This window comes from Frieseomelitta varia, unplaced genomic scaffold, assembly GCF_011392965.1.
Source record: "Frieseomelitta varia isolate USP_RPSP 00005682 unplaced genomic scaffold, Fvar_1.2 scaffold_874, whole genome shotgun sequence".
NCBI classification, from domain to species: Eukaryota; Metazoa; Arthropoda; class Insecta; order Hymenoptera; family Apidae; genus Frieseomelitta; species Frieseomelitta varia.
Window position 1 is genome coordinate 16,361 of NW_025110672.1, and position 20,857 is coordinate 37,217.

Here is a 20,857-nt window from a genome sequence, read left to right on the forward strand (position 1 = left end):
TCTGATTACACAGTATTTTACCTCACGTTCTCGTTCTATCAGCCGCGTAGTCACCGCCGTTAAATTGCACGGTCGTCTTTCGCCTAACGAAAGCAGCAAAGCGAAGTCCAAAGCTACCTTTATCCTTTGTACTTGTTCCTCGGAGATTTCGGTGCGTTTCTCCCGCGTGTATGCGCGCGCGTCGCGCCGCGCTTTCGAGAGGGTGCTGCGCGGTCGACGGGCGTCGTCCGGTAGTCGAATTCGTCGCTTCCCCGAGGCAGGTGGGCTTGTTCTATCCGGTGACGAACCAACGCTCTTTCCTCCTCGGTGATCCTCGAAAATCTCCTAGGAGAACTGACCGACCCGAGGAGTGGGGACAGTGCACCCCCTCCGGTTTTCTTCTCGGACAGGCAATTCAGTGTTGCTTCGCGGTACACGAGTTTCACGTTAACGATCGAGGAAACGCGGTACTGCGAGTGTCGCAGCGCCGTGTGGACTCTGCTGCAGTCAGTGATCGTAAAGAGTAGTACCGAGAGCGAAGGGGTGAAAAGAAAAGGGATGATCGTAGGTGCGCGCGTGAGACGAGATTCTTACGGCTCCTCATGAAGAGTCCGCTTCCCGGTGAAGGAACTGAGAGAACGGTGTGCCGATCGGTGCGCTGGCTCGTCGAAGAACTTCAGGTATGTTTGAAGAGCGTCGTATCTAGATAACGACAAACGTGTTGATCCTTTTCAATGTCCGTTTTCTCGCCTTGTTTTCTCTTCCTCGAGAGATCGTTTTCGTCGATGGATACGGTACACTGCTGTTGTACAACGTAACGTGATGCTGAAATAAAGAAAGAAAGCAGAAGAAGAAGAAGAAGAAAAAAAGAAAAAGATTAGAATGAAATCCTCTGCCGCGTACTAGTACATACATCCTTCTGGCATTCGTTTCTTTCTTCCTTTTTTCCTCCGGTTTATTTTCTTGCCGAGTTTTTAGTTGCCGCAAACCGCTTCGCCGAATGCCGACTGAATAAATACGGCTTCCCGTGTAAACGTTTCAAGGGAGGGTTTAGCGTTGTACAGGTGTTTAAGTGAAAGCTTTCGGGTTTCTCTTGTTTGATCCTCCTCGCGAAAATCTTCCCTCCGAAGTGACTTATGCTTCGTTTCCTTGTATTCTTCCGCTCTCGACGTGCTCGAGAATTGTTTTTAACAAAGAGGTTTTTAAATAAACGAAACGATCGGTGGAATTTGTTTTCTGTTTTTCTTGTCTCTTCTTTTTCTTTCTTTCAGTATTACACGAGTGAAAAATTCTCTGAAATTTCACTAGAGACGAGTATCTGTTACCGTCAATGTAATATGCCGATAATTTCAGCGTGATACGCGAGCCTTGTGATACACTGCAAATGACGTTTCGTCGAAGTATTTTAATTGGTATTACCGGGATCTTATGACTTTTAAGAATTCGACAAATTTTCCAAGTAACTTCGAGTCTCATTGTCACTCGCAGATAATTCCTTCTTTCGTCCTACGCATTTCAAAGTAGGAAGTAACTTCCTCAGTTCAAAATTCCATGCAAATTACAATCTTTTTCTTCTGCACGAAAATTTCGAAATTTCATTCCGTTCCGTAATTCTCGAACAAATACAAAACCGATTGAAGATTGCAACAGACAGTGTTGATATTTCGATGAATCGGAAAAGTCAATTTATGAACAAGCAAACTTTTTAATATTCGGAAAAATATTCGAGGATTATCGGTAATCCAGTCAGTAAGCTAAACACGCATCGTTGCAACGCGTTATACGGTCGTGTCGAAAATTAAAGCATGCAAAAAAGAAAGAAAGTAAACAAATAAAAAATAAAATAAATAAATCGCAAATCGATCACCGAGCAAACGGAATAATAAAATCACTTGTTGTTACGTTCTGATTTTGAATTCTCGGAAATGAAGATATACTAATGATGAGAAAATTCGAGAAATGAATTATGAAATCGAGAGTGTTGTTTTTATTCGGCTTATTTTTATCGTATGGTTGAACAGCACCTAGTCAACTCGTATTATTTTACACGATAAAGCAGTTGATACTGGAAATAATTTTACTGCCTGATCGATTGTACAAACTATAATCCATTATTGTATCACATTAAAGGACGAGGGAAACTAGATAGTCGAATGTACTTTATACATTTGCCCATAAAACATGTGTTTATTGTTTATGTTACGAGAAATCGAACGTAATGTAAGAATTTTATTATACAGTCTACTACATGGATTGTTTCCTGCCTAATTAATGTAACTGTATCAGTTGATTAAAGAGTTTACACACGAATAGATACATTTAAATTTACGCAGCTATATAGAAATATCCATCTCTTTAATTGGAAGAAAGATAAAATTTCTAAAATTCCGCATAAAGAAACAATTTTCACGTTAGTTTCAAGATTAACTCGTTCTAAAGTGTCTCGATTCAACAGTGTTTTTTTTTTTTTTTTATAACAATTTTACTTCCTTACTTAGACAAACTTACTGACAATATACAAGCTCACGATAATTCGATACAAAATGAAAATTTATTCTCAAGTTGAAATCTATTCGATTATGAGTACGAAATAAATTTGATGTTTATTTAATTTTCTCAATTACCAATAATTGACGAGTATTGCAAATTTAACTTGTGACTTGCTGTTTCGACGTGTGAAATTCTTGAAAATCGTTCATTTCCGGGCTGTGTACAGTAACAAATTAGTATCGACAAGTCGACAAGACCTTGTACGATATATATCTCTGTTTGTGTTATATTGATTCGTTTATAAAATGCAAAATTCGAAGGTAATATATCCGCGTATACGCGTCGCTCGCGATTATCCCTTTGAAACTGAACAATCCCCCATTTTACATTATTGCAATACCTTTTTTACAATACCTTTTATTTTTATTCGAAACTTTGTATTAAACTTCACCGTGCACGTGAAGTAGCCTGCATTGTAGAATTTTCAATGTACGTATTTCCTGTTGAATTTCCAACCTGTGACAATCCTACAATTGCAGCTAATTGTCATTGCGCTGGACAAGAAAGCTCTTTTTCATCTACAGCTTTACAAGGTGCGGGCAAACACTGTGATGCAATTTATGCGTTGCAATTGAACGAATCTTCCGTTCAATTAAATATTAAATAAAGGGGCTGAAAATGGAAAATATTATACGTACGTATTTATAAATGAAAGAAGGATGCGCACGCTATAGATACATTTATAAAACATTTTGAAATTTCTTAAATAACGATAGTACGTGTGTACATACTACGTTACGGACGTCTTTGTTTCTAATTTAGATATCAACAGCACAAATTGTTGCAACATGTACTGAAGGCGCAACACTTTGAGAAAAGTCAGAGAAAATAACGAAAAAAAGGCAACGGGGTACTTCATTTCTGTCTGTGTCTGCAGATTGCACGCCTAACGCAATATTAGTTTGAAACATTTACATGAGTAAATTGCTTATGCATGTGCTTGTACATGGTAGCGTGTCGCACATACACGCGCATACATATGTACAAATGGCAACCAGAAAGTCCCTGCTGTTAGCCTAGGAAAATCGCAAACCGCGACTCTCGTTATTCCATTTGCCGGAAAGTTATTTGCACGGTCGAAATTAGAACGGTAGCCGGAAATAAAATACACTTCTCTTTTTGTCGCCGATTACCACCACCGAATGACAATCGTTGGAACAGGGGCGTATCCTCTGCACGCGCGCGCGGGAAATACCACGTGGAAATACATTTGGAAACGAGAACGCTGAGAAAATAATGCAGAATCAAACGAGCTCTGGAAATCCTCTGTTGTCGTTATTGTGTGTGAAAATTAGAAATAATTTAAATCTTGTTGAATCTGCATCGCGTAAGATTTCGAAACCCTTCGATCGATCTCGCACAGTTTGTTCGGCAAAAAGGTGTAAAGAAAAAAGGGGGCGAGTGTTGCGAAAATTGAAGGAATTCTCTCAGGTTCGTCAAGAAATTCTTGGCATTTTTATTAGCGGGGGTGGAACTCCGAGGCAAAGTGAATTATCCGATCTCTCTGAATTCAAAGGCGGATTCGTGCATATCGAATTCTCCTCCTTGGAACTTCTCGCGTGCCTCTGTCCTTTCGTGTAATCAACACGGTATTATTTATCGGCGCGGAATCAGCATGTGGCTTGCTTTGAGAAATTTCCACGGATTGCACACTGTTCAAGTGGGTGGATGTTGGTTACAGCCCACAGGGCGTGACTTCAGTAAATTTTCAAATTTCTCGCGATCCGGAGACTTGGCTCACTAAAATTTAAATTCGGAACGAATTTTTCATACTGCGTGAAAATCAGACGAGCTTACCCGGCGAACAATCGAATTTAAAGCGCTGATTATTCAATGCAACGGCAATAAACGATATTTGTACAGAAGGAATTATAAAATGATTTTGTTTAAATTGTTATATTGTTTGATGTCAATGATTCTTTTCGACGTTTTGTAATTAACGTTGGAATCGTGACGCTTATAATTACGTTGTGTAAAATGTCGTGCTGCATAATATTAATATGTATGTCGTACTGTATAATATTGATACGTATGTCCAATTAATTTCCATTTCCAAACAAACCTGTCTTTCTCTATACCTTGTAGTTGGCTCGATTGATAATTGAATGGATTGATAACCGATAGAAACTCGCTGGAAAGGTGCGATTTTCGTGATGTGCATACGTCGAAGCACAGCTGTTTGGCAGTTTTTATCTCTTTGCAGTTACTGCAACGTTTTCAACTATTAATTACGTTAAAAGAAGCTCAGGTTTTGGGCAAATGACTCTCCATTGAATGTAATTTTCAAAGAAAGGCTGGCAGTTTCACAAAAAGCAGATCCAAATTAACTGCGTATTACATATAGTGTCAATACTGCTTTAAAATTCGAAGCCTTTGAAACACAAAAGTTTCTCTCTTTGAAATGCAAAATTTACAGCACACGTATAAATAGCTTTCTCTTCTTTTCTAAATAATTGAACCGCAGGCTGAGCAGGTCAACACCAAGATCTTTTCTCATTTATATTTAGCGTGCATCATATTTTGTATAATCTTTCATGCTGAATCCTGCACTGTAAAATGCTGTTTCTTCACTTTTTCGTTGTTGAGCATCGAGATCTCATTGTTGAGCGTCATTAAAGACAAAAATCCTCGTATTTTCTGAATCAACGCCTCTCGTTTGAAACACTGGTCGATGTTTTATCCCGGTGTCTATTCGGTGATATATCCGTTAATGGATTTTCGATACGTGACGTCGCAGTGCGGATCATTCGTATTTCACAGCTTTACTTTCCGATTTCGCCCGAGTAGCAAAAATGCGGAGAGTTTCGCACGCCCTTCGACTGCATACAAATCGACCGGCTTAAACAAACCGTCTGATTTCCTCGGAAGAGCGGCGAAATGTGATCTGTGAAATGTATAGACGTCGCTGCATGTTTTTTCAATTTCCTTATCCCAAGCAGATAGAATATTCCCGCTTTCAGTTGCTCACAGACACAACAATTATATCGTTGTGCATACGGTGGGTATAAATCAGGCAATTCAATCAGTTCGTTTCTTTTTTTTTTTTTTTCCTATTCTTTTCATTTAAAATTTGCTGTTCGCACGCACCTCGCGAGAAATATTATCACACTGTAACAGCCATCTGAAAACTGAAATCACAATGTTTACTGCGTAAAAGCTGAAATCACAATAGAGAATAAAAGTTTTAATCGAGAAAAGTAGAAACACAGTTGCTCGTTCTATTTTTCGTGAACTTGGTCACGGTAACAGCAGCTCGGAGGTTAAGCCGGATCATATCGCGCAAAACTAATTTAAGTTCACCATACGCGAACTTCCTTCGCCCCCGGCAGGAGCGACACATGCCCCTACTCGATTTATGTTTCATTTCTAATTGTTCGTTGTAGTTTCTTAACTGGAGATAACTCGGAATAACGGCCAGCTTCTTCTTTGAATCGCAAGCGAGAGAAACGTAATTGCTTGTTTCACAATTTCTGCAATTTGCGAGACGATTTCTTTCATATACAGTGGCGTCACTAAATATTTTGTTTCGAGGGATATATTTTTTTCCTTCGGCGTTCTTTGCAACAGAGTAAGGAGAAAAAGAATTGTTAAGAATTTCATGCCTCTCAGGATTGACAACTCTTGGAACAGAAATGTTCACTCTACTTCTGTGTTGGGAAATTTTAAGGGAGGGAAAAAATCGTTACGCGAAATAAATGTTTCTGCAGCTATGAAACACGTCCTGCGTCGTTCCAGCTGGTAGTGTTTTCTCCCTACGACTTGTTCCACGTGAACAATTTTCCACGCTGCGATACTTAACGCGAACATCGTTCTACAGGGCTGCAGCATTCTACGACGTGTTTAACGTCTATAGACTCTCTGCGACATAGTTTGCGCCGGGGGTTCTTTTACACGCGCGGCGCATTTCTAATTTAATCCACTCTCTACGCTCATCGATAGAAGTAAATGCGTTTAGAATTAGTTCAGTTCACGTGAAAAGAAGCTGAGAACGTGAAGACCGAATCGAGGAAAAAAGAAAAAAAAAAAAGAAACTGGAGAGTATAAATGTTTCTTCCATTTAATTCTCGACGTGATTTTAATACATATATCTCGAAACGATCAAGGTGTCAAGTGGTTAATTTAATGAAAATTGATACGATTATGAATCGGCGATATAAATAACATTGCAAAACGATAGATTTATAAAATGTCGCTCGAAAATAATAAACGCTGGCTACCTGACCACAGTATCAAATTTCTCAATGCAGTTAACAGAGCCAAGGTGAAATAATATCGCGTTTAACGAGACAGTATGAAATAATGCAACTAGAATGTGACTGAATGTAGGAGCAATGTTGCATGATCTGTGGATATTAATCCTTATTGTTATGCTAAATAAACTAACGAGCAAGCCTGGCAACGTCACAAAATTTGCAGTTCTTCAGTTTCCTTTCTCTGTCGATTTAGTTGACCGCATTTCGGTTGCACTTTGTTGATTAAAGCCATTCACGAGTTCTGGATAATATAAAAAAAAAGAAGGAACCGTTTCTCATACAAGTGCCTCCCTTTCCCTTTAACAAACTCCATCGCGAACGCATTTTTAATTTACAAATCTCTTTCGGCAATCGCGGATAAAAGAGTCCAAGACTAAAAGGCGGCGTGTTCCGCGAGGATATACAAAATTCGAGTTTGAATTCGAAAGGAAATGGAGCCGAACGAACGTTAATTCAATTCACTTTACACAACACCGCGAAACAACTTCGCGAAACGTTCGAGCCGTTTCAAGAATCGAGCCTAATTTTGCTAAAAGGAGACACGATTAGTCTCTTCGTTGTTGCAGACGACGCGAGACTTCTGCCGTGTGTGTACGTGCAAACACACACAGATATTTCTGTTCGGCACCTACACGCTCGGTATACACGCTCCTTCCGTTTTCGTTTCGCAGTTGAATTTCAATTTATTAAAATGCCGGATCCCCCCTTGAACAAGGCTCGGGTGATCCCTTTTAACGTCGCCGCATCGCCTCTCCTCTTTATATCGCTTTCCGGAAGCTGGCACGGAACGCCGCGGTCACGCCGGCTCGAACGTCTGAATATAAACAGCGACGCTTTACAATTCATGACCCATGAACGGAACCACGACTCTCCTTTGCGACTTCTCTTCGTCTTGCCACACGTGAAACACGCTGCATCTTCCTCTCCTCCCTCTCTTTCCTTTCGGGGGCAAAAAAGGCTACACACGCGATTATTCCTCGCGATGATTTTGTGATTTGCAAAGTCCTTTAACAGCCTTCCGCGGGTGGTCGTTAGCGAGGGCTGGCAATTTGCGAGAGCTCTTTGAATCTCACAGCGCGACGCGTATCTCTCTAACGCTGCACGTATGCATGCACGTATTATATTACATTTGACCTCAGACAAACTAGTGACACTAATTTCTCTCTGGAGAATTCCTCGCCAAAGTCCCGGTCCTCGCTAAAGTTTGTTCTTGTTAGGCGAGTGAAATGATAAGTCTCGCTAAATTTTAGCGAAAGGGAAGATTTCGAATCGATGACGTTGCATCGTGTCGTTTCCTTCCTATATATATTATACATACTGTTAATACATATTGTTGCCAAGAATACATAACACTTGCTATGTCCAAACAAGACGCCCCATAAATTTAAGTCAGTCTCAATGGTGGTTAACTGGCGGTTCGCGGGCCCTTGCCCCCACCTTGCTGATCGCTAGCGTTACCCCCTCCACTGTCCACTGGTCGACACAGTGGAGGGGATAGCGCTAGTAATCAGGAAAGTAGGGGCAAGGGCCCGCGAGCCGCCAGTTACCTCTCAGTACATGCAACGGGATCCTTTTTAAAAGACAATCGTTCTCAGAAATGCCTCTCTCATGGCCGGTGATGGGAAATTTTGGAAACCTTCGCCCATATACTTCCTCATTGGTCTTAACATGTCTTTCGCTCTACAATTCTTCCTTTGGAAAGGATAATCCAATGCTCGATAAAGGAGAGAATAGTTTTTACATTTAGGACAGTTTAGTTTTTACATTTTACATTTAGACAGTATAGTTTTTTACATATAGTATTCAATGGACAGTTATTTATAAGTACGTACAAGTACAAGTTGTCACAGTTAAACAGTTAGTCAAGTAAGTTAAATCATAGGTTTAACAAGATCCATCATAGTTAATCATTTTCCATATCAGTGGTTGGAATCTTCAAATCCCAAAGGAAACACGCGAAGATACATGATCGACAACAGTCGTGACTTAACATATGTGTATGTACATATAGGGATATAGATTATTAGACAGATAGGTTTCTGCAAATGCAATCGCGGTCATTAGATTCCATGGAAGTTGTTACATTGTTTGGCAGAGGCCCTTCAAGGCCGGACAATTCAGAAAGTTCTTCGTTTCTTTACCTTCTCATGGAACTTTGTGTGTACGTGCAGGAGCATGATTATCAGTGCGGAGAATGTTGGCCCTTAGGACCAGCCTCGAACTCGAGAGAACCTTTCGACGACGAAACGAGCTACTTGAATGCAGACTGCTTTTGCCGAACGCTACATTGAAGGATACACAAACTCGCGTACAAAGTCAGAATCTTGATTTTTAAAACATGAACGCCGTGAACACGTGATATTTTCTCTGGAACTTTCAGTTTTATCAGACATTGGTACGTTTCCACTGCGACAAGTGTGACAATAAATTCGTCTGTCTTTGTAATTTTTAGTTTTTTTCTCTCTTTCTTCATTATTCGTGTTTTTAAAGGATATCGAAGAATAATTTCATTTTAAGGGACGTTGCTTTTTCCTTACGAGACACTGCGAGACATGTTTTGTTATTTCATCGAACAAAAAGCTGTTGTTCGCTCGGGGAAGGAGGAAAAACGAAGTAATTCACGTTGACATTATTCCAGCGCATTAAATTTTTCATACGCGAAAGTGTACAATTATGAGAGGCAAAAATGTATTGGACCCTGGGGGTATCTCATAATGCATTACCATCTGTGTGTAGCGACTCTTGTCAACTAACGGCGGTAGCGTTCGAGTGGAAAAACCACCAGAAGAAAACCAGAGCAGAAACCGCTCTAAACTATGCGTAAGAACCGGCGATAAACTACGAAAACGCTCTGCATAATTATGCACGCGAACTTTCGCGTGGAATTTCATCATGTCAACCGTAAGAATTCATCGATTTTAATTCAACGAACAACGAAAATGAACTGAATACACGTGTGTTTTTCAAACTGAAACTCGTCTCGAGAAAAGTACACCGTAATTAAATTTCTTTATTTTCTTTTTCTTCTGTTTTTTTTTTTTTTTTTTTTTTTATTTTTCGCTGTCAANCCGGTATTCTTTCATTTCATTCCTCTCTCTTTCTCCCCCTCTTTTTTTCTTTCCCCTTTTTTTTTTTGTTTTTTTTTTTTTTTTTTTTTATTTTTCGCTGTCAAAGTTGCTTGACAAATTACGCACAACGCGGCAAATTTGTTTTACCTTTTGCCTTGTCCTTGAAAAAAAAAGACGCGTCTTCAACTTCTCGTCCACCAGTTTTGCTCGGTTACATTGCTTATAGAGTAGCAAAAAAGGTAGGTTTACCGGAAAGGGTAAAAATAGTAAGACGGATGATTGCGTTTCTGTGTGAGCTACGCTATTTGTCTCGTCCTTCGCTGCGCATCTCGCAACAAAACTGCCGCATTTGCGACAGTGAGATAGCGACCTCGGGCAATCTACTTACAAATAACGATAAAGTTAATTTCAAGTTAAATTTTTCATTTTCTACGTCGATGGATGACGTTCTATTTAAAGAAAAATTTATTTAATATATAATATATAATATATAATATATACATATTATAATATATATATAATTTTAAAATTAAGTTATTTTTTAAAAATATTTTTTAAATAATGAAAATTTATATTTATACTTATATTTATTTATTTTTATATATTATTATATTAAATTCATTTATTATTTTAATTTTTGTAACAAATTTATTATTATTTAAAATTTTTTTTAATCCTTTAAATTAATTTATTTATTTTACTTTTTTCAATTTTTTTGATCAATTAATATTTATTTAAACCAATATCATTATTATTTTTATATATAATTTTAATTACTATAATTAGAGGAATAATAATTTTATTTTCTTATTTTATTTGTTTAATTAATTTACAAAAAAATTATAAAAAATAAATTTAAATTTTTTTATTTTATAATAATCGTTCGATTATTTCGAAAAATTTTACGGAATAGGAGAAAGCTCTATCAGGTCGAGAAGTAATTTAAACGAATCTGTGTTTCAACGTGTTTCGAAAATGCTGCTTTTCTATATCGGTAGAGATTTCATTTTTCTGGGATGGAACGTTTTTAAAATAAGTTTTCAACAAGAGAGAGAACATTTACAGGTCGCTTAGTTGTCTTACTGTCTCGATAAATTTCCTCTTCCGCGGAAATTTCCTATGTGGGAACACACATGATTATAAATAGTGAGGGTGGCAACCCTCCTCCGGAGGTTAACTTCAACGCCTGTCAGTTCGCCTGCAGAATCTTTCGACGACTAAAAATATTACTCGACTACAAAAGCCTTTCCGAAAGTATGGATCGTAAAAGTGAAAATGTTGCGATCGTGATGTACACCGAGCCCCGTAATTTTCCAATTCTTTAAAATACTAGTGACTCGCGTAAAATGACTGGGCTCAGGTCAAGAATTTGCGCATTTCGATGAATTAACTTTATATATATATATATATATATATATATATTTTTTTTTTTTAGTTTCGAAGCTCGACAGAGGAAATTATAAGTTTTCTTTCGATGGATTCGAAGCCGGAAGCGTCACGAGAGGGAAAATTAATTCCATCTTAGTTTCTTTGATCTTGAAATCATAATACCGATCCGGCGATATTGAAAAGCGTCTTTAAAATATTTCAGAGGTACGTTGTAGCTCAGCTGTGGGGAACGATCGACCATGAAGCAAAAGTTTGGCATCGTGCCGTATTCCCGATATTTTTCATTAAAAGAAACAAAAAAAAAAAAAAAAAGAAAAAGAAAAAATCAGGGAAAAGTAAAACACGAAGTACTTGGCCAGCTAAAAGCGAAATGGCGGTGAAACGGAGCTTTCTTGTCAATTAAATCGTCGAGATAAAAGTTATACCGATACTGAATACGTAATTTCATCGCTGTATTAACTTTCCATCGACCCGAATGATCGAAATTAACTTCCCTCGGATGAAACGTGAGATTTAGAAAAATTCTGCTGGATATTAATTTGAAGCCAACGCTCGATGCCTTGTCAAATTTTCATCGCCTCTTATCCTTTTATTCCATTCCTTTTGCTCCCTTCTCTTTCACCCGTTTCGTTCCTCCTGTGTTTAGTCACTATTTCCTACCAACGAGAAATATTTGATTGACAACACGATGATCGACACGCGCCGATATCGAAGGAAAATAGGGGAAATGAAAAGATCATGGCGAGCCTCCTCTTAGCCTCTGTGACAGTTGAGGGAGAAAGCAGCGGAAGAAGGGGCGGCGCGTCAATGGCCGCGCGGGTGAAAAGGACGGGGCGCTTTCAGCTTCTTTTAGCAAAAATCAATTTCGCTGACGCTACTTATAATCCGATTAATTAAAACCCCACCAGCCAGAGGAGGATAGGACGCACGGTTCTGAAACCTAAAATACGAAATATTATACGGCGTATTATGAAATAAAAAAGATGGGGAATTACTCTCGCCGGCGCGAAGGGCGAGAGGCGTTTTAATGGATATAAAATCCATCTACCGTTAGAACTTTTTGCAACCGTCTACCCCCTCCCCCTTCCCTACCCGCGCCAAGTTTTAAAGTATGGTACAGGAAATTGCGTTTTAATTGCGTGTTCCCGGCTTAAGGCTCAAATGGTGGCATATTTCGCGTAAAATCGATATCACGGGTCGCGTACGTGTTGTATATGGGCGCGATCCTGTTGAAAAAAACAAAAACGAGATCTCCTCGACTCGGTGTTGAACGCCGTCTCCGTTTCTTCGAAATTAAGAAACAATGGAACAATTCGACAAAGAATCAAGGTGAAAAAGGCAAAAACACCTACGCGTTGAACAGCACGAGCATTGTCTCGCGCTTTAATTACCGAACGCACGATGTTCAAGAGTGGCTTGATTAAAATTACAATCACGCTTCAAGGATGAAATCAAGATTCATCTCGGCTTCGGTCTGAACTATTTCGTCCTCTTAGTTTCATTCATGCGTTACTTAATCCAGGCGCAGTCTCGCTCGCGACTATCTTTCAACGGAAATTTACGGAATGCAACTTCCTCTTTCACGTGATCTCTCTCTCTCTCTCTCTCTCTCTCTCTCTCTCTCTCTCTCTCTCTCTCTCTCTCTTTCTGTCTCTACGAAAATAGCGGAAAGAAATTTAATTTGAATGCTAAAGTCAAACTGTGTCGCGCTTTGACGAAAGGAACGTTCGTTTGAGTTTATCTTCGATTCTTGTTATCTACATTTCCGCTTTGATTATCCTCCTTGTTCGTCCTTTGCTCTCTCGTCGCTTTTCATCGAAACTTTTACCTTCCATTCTTATTCATGAGCTAATAGAGTGTATTATCCGACAAAGGTTACGAAAGGTTTGGACGAAATTTAAATTCCCTTGGTGCGGGGAGAACCGGGTATTGGAAACACGGCGTTTTTAACATTTTTAAGGAATTCGTCGATCGTCAGAAAAAAAAAAAATAGTGTTAGTGTTGCCAAGTCGAGTAAATAGATGAAATTGAATGGAAATCACGCGAGTGTTGGTTCACGCGGCGTGGAACAGTCGGCCTTAAAACGTTTTTGGCCTTGTTTCAGTAAACCGCGATGAATAATGGGAAAACCAATTGCAATTAGGTTCGAATGACGTGATTGCAATGATACCGACCGTACGATTACTTGTTCTTTAGCCGGCGTAGCTCGCGAGTGAGCAACCGTGCTTCCGCCTGGCGCAGTTCCGCCTCATCGTTGCTTCATTATCCGTACTTAACGAAGCTTTTCTGCAAAGCACCGCGATCGATTCGAGCCAGTTTTTCTCTCGTGGAAAAATAGACCATCGAGCGCCCGAGAGAGAAAATATTCCGCCTTTGAATACACACGTATACGCGCGTTACGTGCGGAGGAAATGGAATAATTTTATAATCATTTCTCTTGCGTTTCTCTTGTTTACGAGGAATAATTAATTAATTAAGAGAGAACCGTGAAATCAGGACAATGTTAGTCTGTTGCTAATGAACTAACGAAACGAGACGCGAGATTGATGATTGAAACATAATCTATATCTAAACCGGGTAAATCATAATTGTAATGTGATCAAATATTAATAATTAGGAATCGTAATATGTACAAATCGTAGCGAACGTTCGTAATTCTTCTAAAAAGGATTGTAATGTGTGTTTGCAACGCGATGCAAATAAACAATCTCGAGTCGTAGAAACTTGAAAGTCGTAAAGTTGATTCCTCCCCCGGGCGAATCTTACCAATTTCGAACTCGCGAGTGATATTCCCTCAGAAGAACAACCCGAGGATGATCACTTTAAACTACGTGACGAGAGCAACAAAGATGCATTTGCATCTCAAACGGCCGATATTAAGAAGTTGAATCATTCCCGTGATGCATTACAGTAGCCTCTTTGCACCGCGGCCGAATGTTCTTCCTCGGCGAGGTACACTCCAAACGCGAAACTTCAGCCAGGGTATATTCAGTTTGGGAAAAAGAACTTTCCGGAAGCGACAACTTCTTTGCAGACATTTATTACACTTCACCGATACAGCCCAATAATTGGCTTCCGACGATTTGATTTCGTAGCAACAACTTTCTCTTTTCGAGCTCTCGTAACTTTTTCTCTGATCGTACATAACTCGCGATCTGAATCCGGATTGAGCAAAAATATTTATATTTCTAGTATTTCGCCGAGTGAAAGTATCCAGCGCTACGTTCTCTCATTTTCTGCGTTCCGTTGTTCCGAGGAAAAATGTCACGCGAAAACAGGGCAGCGCAATCTGAATTGCGCATTCATACGTTTTCTTAAATCCTTCGATATTTGTGAACGTGAAATTTTAAAAAACTTGTTCCACATTCTCCCTGCGATGTTCCTCTGTCTTTGTCTTAACTCTGTCACAGCTATTATAAATACAAAAGGAAGAAAGAGAAATCGAGTTTTAGGGAAATACACACGTATACAAATATTTTTCATTCGATAAAATTCGTGGTTTGCCAGATTGCTCGTGAAATCTGTATCAAATCTGTACCATTTCAGCGAACTGATTGCACTCTTTTTCTTTTTACACGGGCAACTAAGCTACTAAATCGCGTTAATATTTTAATCACCTGTTGAGTCGCCATTTCCTACCCTCTTGCCATTTCACTCGCAGTTTTATTAATGCTACACGTATTTCATCGCGGTGCTCCGATATCTGGCACTTATCCTCACACGTGCCAGAAGATTTACATTAACGAAGAAATCTCCGCGACTATCCCAGCCTCCTATTGCGAGTCTGTTGTTCAAATGAACTGAACAACTCTTTCCACGGCTGATTTTTAATTCACTCGCGGAATTTCATCCGTTCTGTTAAATCTCGATTTTAAATCGAAAATGTAGCGCGATTAACAGCACAGATTGTAGCCAAATATAAATGGAATCGGCAAAAGAAGACGCACGAGGACGCGCCTCTTGATACCTCCTTACGAGAACTTCACAATCGAGTTTTGCAACCGGGGCACGGCAACAACCCTCGCAAGTTGGGAGAGTCACTCAGCTATCAAGCACCCACTCGAAAAGTAGAAACTGGAAGTCACATGTTGCGACGCGGAAACCGCGCAGGCAGGCCAGGCAACTTCCATTCCCTCCCATCACCTGCACCGCAATACCCTGATAATACCGCAACGTGCATTCGCACCCCGTGAGCAGACGCCACGCGTAACTGCACGCCGCCCCGAGCTGCCACACCTGCGAACGCTACTTTGCAAGCTTCACCCAGGGCCAAATTCCGAAACGAAATTAGAGGGGAGGCGCGAGTTTCCATCGAGCCGGCTAAATTTTCGACGTCTCTGTGCATTATATCAGAGGGGGGAACTCGCACGTTCAACAACCGAGAAGGAAAGCAGGCGCGATCCCATCATTTTCAATTTCAGGCTCGTTCGGCTGCTTGGTTGAAAGACGAATGAACACGTCTTTTTTGTTTTTTAATTTAAGCTTCGAGACAATTGAGAGGAAGTGAGAATATGAATTTTGTACGAGGAAAGAGAAGTTTGTTCGTGAATTTCACACCTTCGATTTGATGGAAATACGGGGAAAGAACCTACCCCAAAATTGATCTTGATCTTGCATTCCAAGGTCGAGAATTTTTCTCCTTTTCGTTTGCATTGTATTCTAGTCATCGCGAAGGTAAAACTTTTACAAGGTACCATAGGTCGCGAGCTGATAGAAAAAAGTTTCTCAATCATTGAACATTGCGGACGCGTTCTAACAGCGACCTTATGGATTAAGTTTCGCTAACATTTGATTATCATGATTGTAGCGTCGGTGTGAGTCTAAATAATCAAACAATAAAACTAGTTAACATATAACACACTACAACATACTATAACGTCACTCGAAATATAAATATTACGTAAAATGGACGTCCACGTGTCCAAAATTATAAAGTCGCTGTTAGAACGCACGCTAAATAATTAAGAAACACTTCTGCCATTTTTCACGGGAACCTATTATGATTCCTTGCGATAGGATAAATGTTATACGTGTTATTAAGACATACGATGATATGACTTTATAAACTTTTGAAAAATTCTTCGTTTCACAGTGAAACGTGAAACAATGAATGATGATTCCAAATGGCTCGAACGAAAAGTTTACTGCGTGTATACGAAATGTGTTAAATGAATGAACTTGGTCTAGACTCAAGAGTATGGTTGAACACCTTCCATTTTGGAAAGAGGCAAGGTTTCGGGGATCGAGGCTACCGCAGATAAGTTTTCAATGTACATTAATTGGAAGGGTGGGTGGGGGAGATTTCTTTTTCCTTTGTTTCGATCGTTCCCTGCCGCAGTCGAATCGAGAGAGATCTGTGCCGAGGCACGTCTGAGCTTCGATAATCCCGGCGGGATAAAAGTGCAGGTTAAAAGTGGGCGGAAGAGCAACGCCCGATGAGAAGTCGCCGCGACCCTTCTCTTCCATCGGGCCTTCCTTCGGGGTAAGGCTCATCGTGGCGAGTTCACGGATTACGCTAATAGGAACTCCGTGGAATTTATACCGGTGCCGGCTTAAAAGTTCAATTTCTGTTCGTGGCTCGAGCAAAGACCGAAACCGTCGATTCAATTACGATTAAAGGATTAACAAGGATGCGTAAGGGAGATCGGTCTCACTCTCCTCGCGCGCACCTTTCTCTCCTTTTCTCTCTCTCTCTCTCTCTCTCCCTTTCCCCCGTTCCCTGTCCCGTCCCGTCCTTGTTCAACCTTTTTCCTGCTTGAAAAGTGGAATATGCCTCGTCGAGAGGATCCTCCAGAGCATTGCCGAGTCGACTAGCTCAAGAGGGCATGATAATCCAACGAGGCTTTGACACTTGACTATCTTGCGGCTTCCATCGTGGAGTTTAACGCGTCTCTCTCCGGTCATTTTTCGTCCGTGCTTCCGCCTGATCGTCTGTATTCATTTTTCTTTTTTTTCTTTCTTTTTCTTTTTCATTTCATTGCCTCTAAAGGCCTTTTCAGAGGCAGAGAAAATCATTGCTTCCACGTTATTAAATATAATTTCGCGCTCGAAATATCAGAGAGAGAGAGAGAGAGAGAGAGAGAAAGAGAAACTCACCGTGATAAATTAAAGATCTGGAGACGTCACTGCTCTTACACAATCCTCTGGGTCTCTCTTTCCCCCGACACAGAGATTTCGGATATATAATCGTACGAAGCGTGGCGTCAAAGTTCGACTTAAATTTCAGAGTTCGTGCGCGGCCCCCGGTTAGTTGTCGCCGAGGTCGCAAGATTTATGAATTTCGGTAATACGTCTTAAATTCTGGAAATGTTTCGTTCAACAGCTTCGCACGTACCTTCATAAATCTTAGCCCCGGGATCGACCCGTTTTCTGTTGCAGAGTTCGGGAAAGGACGACTGGCGAGCACCTTGACGAACTTCCAGCTGCAAACTGCAAACTCGCAAGTTCGCCACGAGGGTCCAACGAAGAAGAACCACCGCGGGACCTGCCTCTCCTTCCTCAACGGAGACTTCCTTAAATCTATCTGGGATACGTCGGCCAAAGTGTTCGTAATAAATGAAGAATCTCTCTTCGTTTCCCTAGACGGCGAAAGTGTAACACAATACTTCAAACTCCACCCGTAACTATTCATCACCGCGCGTACGGAACGTCGAAACTATCACGCCGTGTTCCCCTTCGAACACCAACGAATGAAAAATTACACGTCAACGTCCGTTTGCCTTCCCTTCAACGGAACTGAAGTGTTTATTTCCGAAACCCTGGGAAAGTTATATATGAAAATGTTGCCGGCCATCCTCTCGATCAATTACAGCTCGATGAGTCACGTGTCCACTCGATAAAATCCCCTGCCATCCAGCGAAGTGATCTGTCTGAGAAACCTAAATTTTGTTCAACCGCTTTGCCTACGTACACCAAGTGCTTTCTCATTTTTTTTACTGTTCGATGCAAGAGGTCGTCGAATCCTGCGAATTGGAATAAGATTCTTTGCCGAAGTTTGCACGGCTTTTTGAACGAGAGAGAAAAAGGAGACAGGGAGATGGAAAGAAAGTTTCGATCGTTTCGTAGATCCTCCCGCGAGAAGAATTTCAGATGGAAATAAGTTATTGCCGTTACTTTCAGCGCATCTGTCGATGAAAGAGCGTTAACGGGCGAAATTCCAGTACCAAACCGATTTCCAATAATCGAGGCTTCGTTCTCGAACTTTCGCTCGTAACTTTGAAAATAACGAAGTATAGAGGGGGAACCTTGAAACACCGGCGAGAACGATAATTTGTCTTTCCGTCGAAACGAAGATTTTCCTTTTGTTTTTTTTTTTCTAACAAAGTCAATTCCGTGAACGACACGCAAGACAAGATTGTTGGAATTGTCGAAGAACAGCACTGTTAAATTTTGATAATTGTATACATTTAACGGTAGAACCTACGACTGACGTACAGTCCTTGAGACACGCACAAAAGGAACTTGAAGCGATTGAAGACTTATATCATACACGTTAATTAATCATTGACGAAACTACGATAATAAAGTTAAAGGGCAGAAGTTAAAATCGTCGAACATCCACTGACAATGAGACAGATTCTAGAAACAGATGCATCGTAGAGTTCGACCGTCACCTGTCCGAACGAATCATTGAAACAAAAAAGAAGAAGAAGAAGAAGAGAAGGAGGAGGAAGAAAAAGAAAAAGGAAGAAAAAGACCGAGACGTTGGAAGGAAAAGCACTAAAAAGCAGCTGACTCCTGGTGCTGGGATGCCCCCATGACAAAAGGGAGGCACGTGGTGATGTCTTGTTGTTGTTGGTGCTGCGACAACCTCGGCGGTGCCGGTTCTTCAAGTGCTGGTGCTGGGGGTGTTGTTACGGGTGCGTCTGGCGGCAGTGTTGTAGTCGGTACTAACGCCAACAACGCCGGTGGTGGCGGTCTCGGTATTGCTTCCGGTCTTTCAGCGATGCTGTCGTTGGTAGTCGTCACCGTTGCCATCAGTACAGGAGAGTGGCTTCTGACGGAAGAGAAACTACCAAAAACTTCATCGAACGCCTCTGCGGAACCAGACAGCAAAGTTACGTACAGTGGTCTGTGGAGAGTCTGCGTTGCCATAAGTAAGTAGCTTCAACTTACTCACGACGCTTCACAATTGCTCAGAAGTCTCCGGCTCCGATTGCCTGAGTGAATTTATATCTCGTCTTCTTTCTTTCTTCTGGTACTCGCTCTCGGGGAAAATATTCCTCGGAACGTATCTATTTTTATATCACAGTTGAATAGTTGAACAGATGAATGTAAACTTCTAACGCGACGTTAATTGCTCAAAGTTTTAGCCACGATGGCTGGTGAATTTATTTGTCGTCTTGCTTCTTTTTTTTTTTTAAACAGCTTTTTCTATTTGCTGAACGTGTCTGTTTGTTATATTAATCGTTGAATAATTCAATGAATAAATATAAACATTGCGGTTAGAGTTTGCGGCTCGAAGTTTCAGCTTCGATTGCCTATGAATTTACGTGTCATCGCGGTTCTTCCTTTCAGCAGCTTCGCTGTTTGCTTTCGAGTGAGAAAATATTGCCGGAACATATCTGTTTCTATATCAAATATTACGATATCGTTGAATAATTGAACAAACGAGTATAAACTTTGGGCACGAGTCGAGGAATGTATTTCGACGATAGTAAAATCCGTGATGTTTGAGAGGATAACGTTATGTTAATCTCCGGCGTTGTTTTCATAAACAAGACGCAAAACATTCCTCATAATTACCAGAATCAGCTTAAATCGTAATCTGCTTATAAAGTTCAGAAGAACGGCAGGACTTATGAAGATTAACCTGTACGCAAAAGTAATGGCAAACGAGTTCAGCGATGTAACATTGTTCCGTTCCGATCCTTTTATTCCAAACTCTGGTGTCAAGCTGAAAAATACATTATCGACAGAATAGTATAGTGATACGTGCTAAAAGATGACAAATGACAATGGAAATTTGAAAATATTCGAATGATGGCAGTAGCGGACGGAAGGAAATGTTGACTCGACGCATCGTACCCACCCATAATAATTCACCAACTTGAAACATAGTAGAGTAAAAGCTATTCGTTCGAAGAGAAAAGGGCAAGTAAATAAAATGCTCGAGATTGTCGCTCGGTTTCTTATAAAATTTAAAGGGCCACGGTACACCATAAAGGAGTAACTTCTATCGTCGACTTACGTCGGTAAAACAAGATAACGAGTGCACTCTCTATTCCGATTGCCCTCTTATTCTTAAAGTCTTTTTAAGTCAAGCCCAATGCCATGAAAGGATATTATCGAGCACTTTGTAGAGTACGCGATCTTGTAAAGACCGATCCGCTTATACTACTTGTATCGTGTTCGAAAAGTGATATAGAAATAGATACGACAGTGGGAAACGATAACGGAAATTGAAAAAGAGAAAAACGAACAAGAAGAAGAGGAGGGGCGGGGGAGGAAAGAACCGAAACGACGAGACGAAGCACCGTGAAGCCGGAAAATTGTTTGGAACCTTCTTTGAAAGTACACCAAACGAAGTGCTCGAACGAACAAAATTGTATATAAGGGAATCTAATTCGGTGTCGTTCGAGCTTCTTCCCAAGCTTTGAACCGCATCAAGGGATAAAA

General features: G+C 40.5%; 1 protein-coding gene across 2 annotated transcripts in view; it reads left to right on the forward strand.

The window, feature by feature from the left end:
* Positions 1–20,857, forward strand: part of LOC122536847 (voltage-dependent calcium channel gamma-7 subunit) — a 42,775-nt gene that overhangs the window by 2,500 nt on the left and 19,418 nt on the right. Inside the window, exons 1-2 of one of the 2 annotated variants that reach the window (XM_043669569.1) lie at positions 242–659; positions 17,618–19,335. In XM_043669569.1, the coding sequence (XP_043525504.1) occupies positions 18,996–19,335 (340 nt within the window). In that variant the 5' untranslated portion in view covers positions 242–659; positions 17,618–18,995. Of the gene's footprint in view, positions 1–241; positions 660–17,617; positions 19,336–20,857 lie in introns of those variants that run through there. The other variant, XM_043669568.1, reaches the window with a different exon arrangement.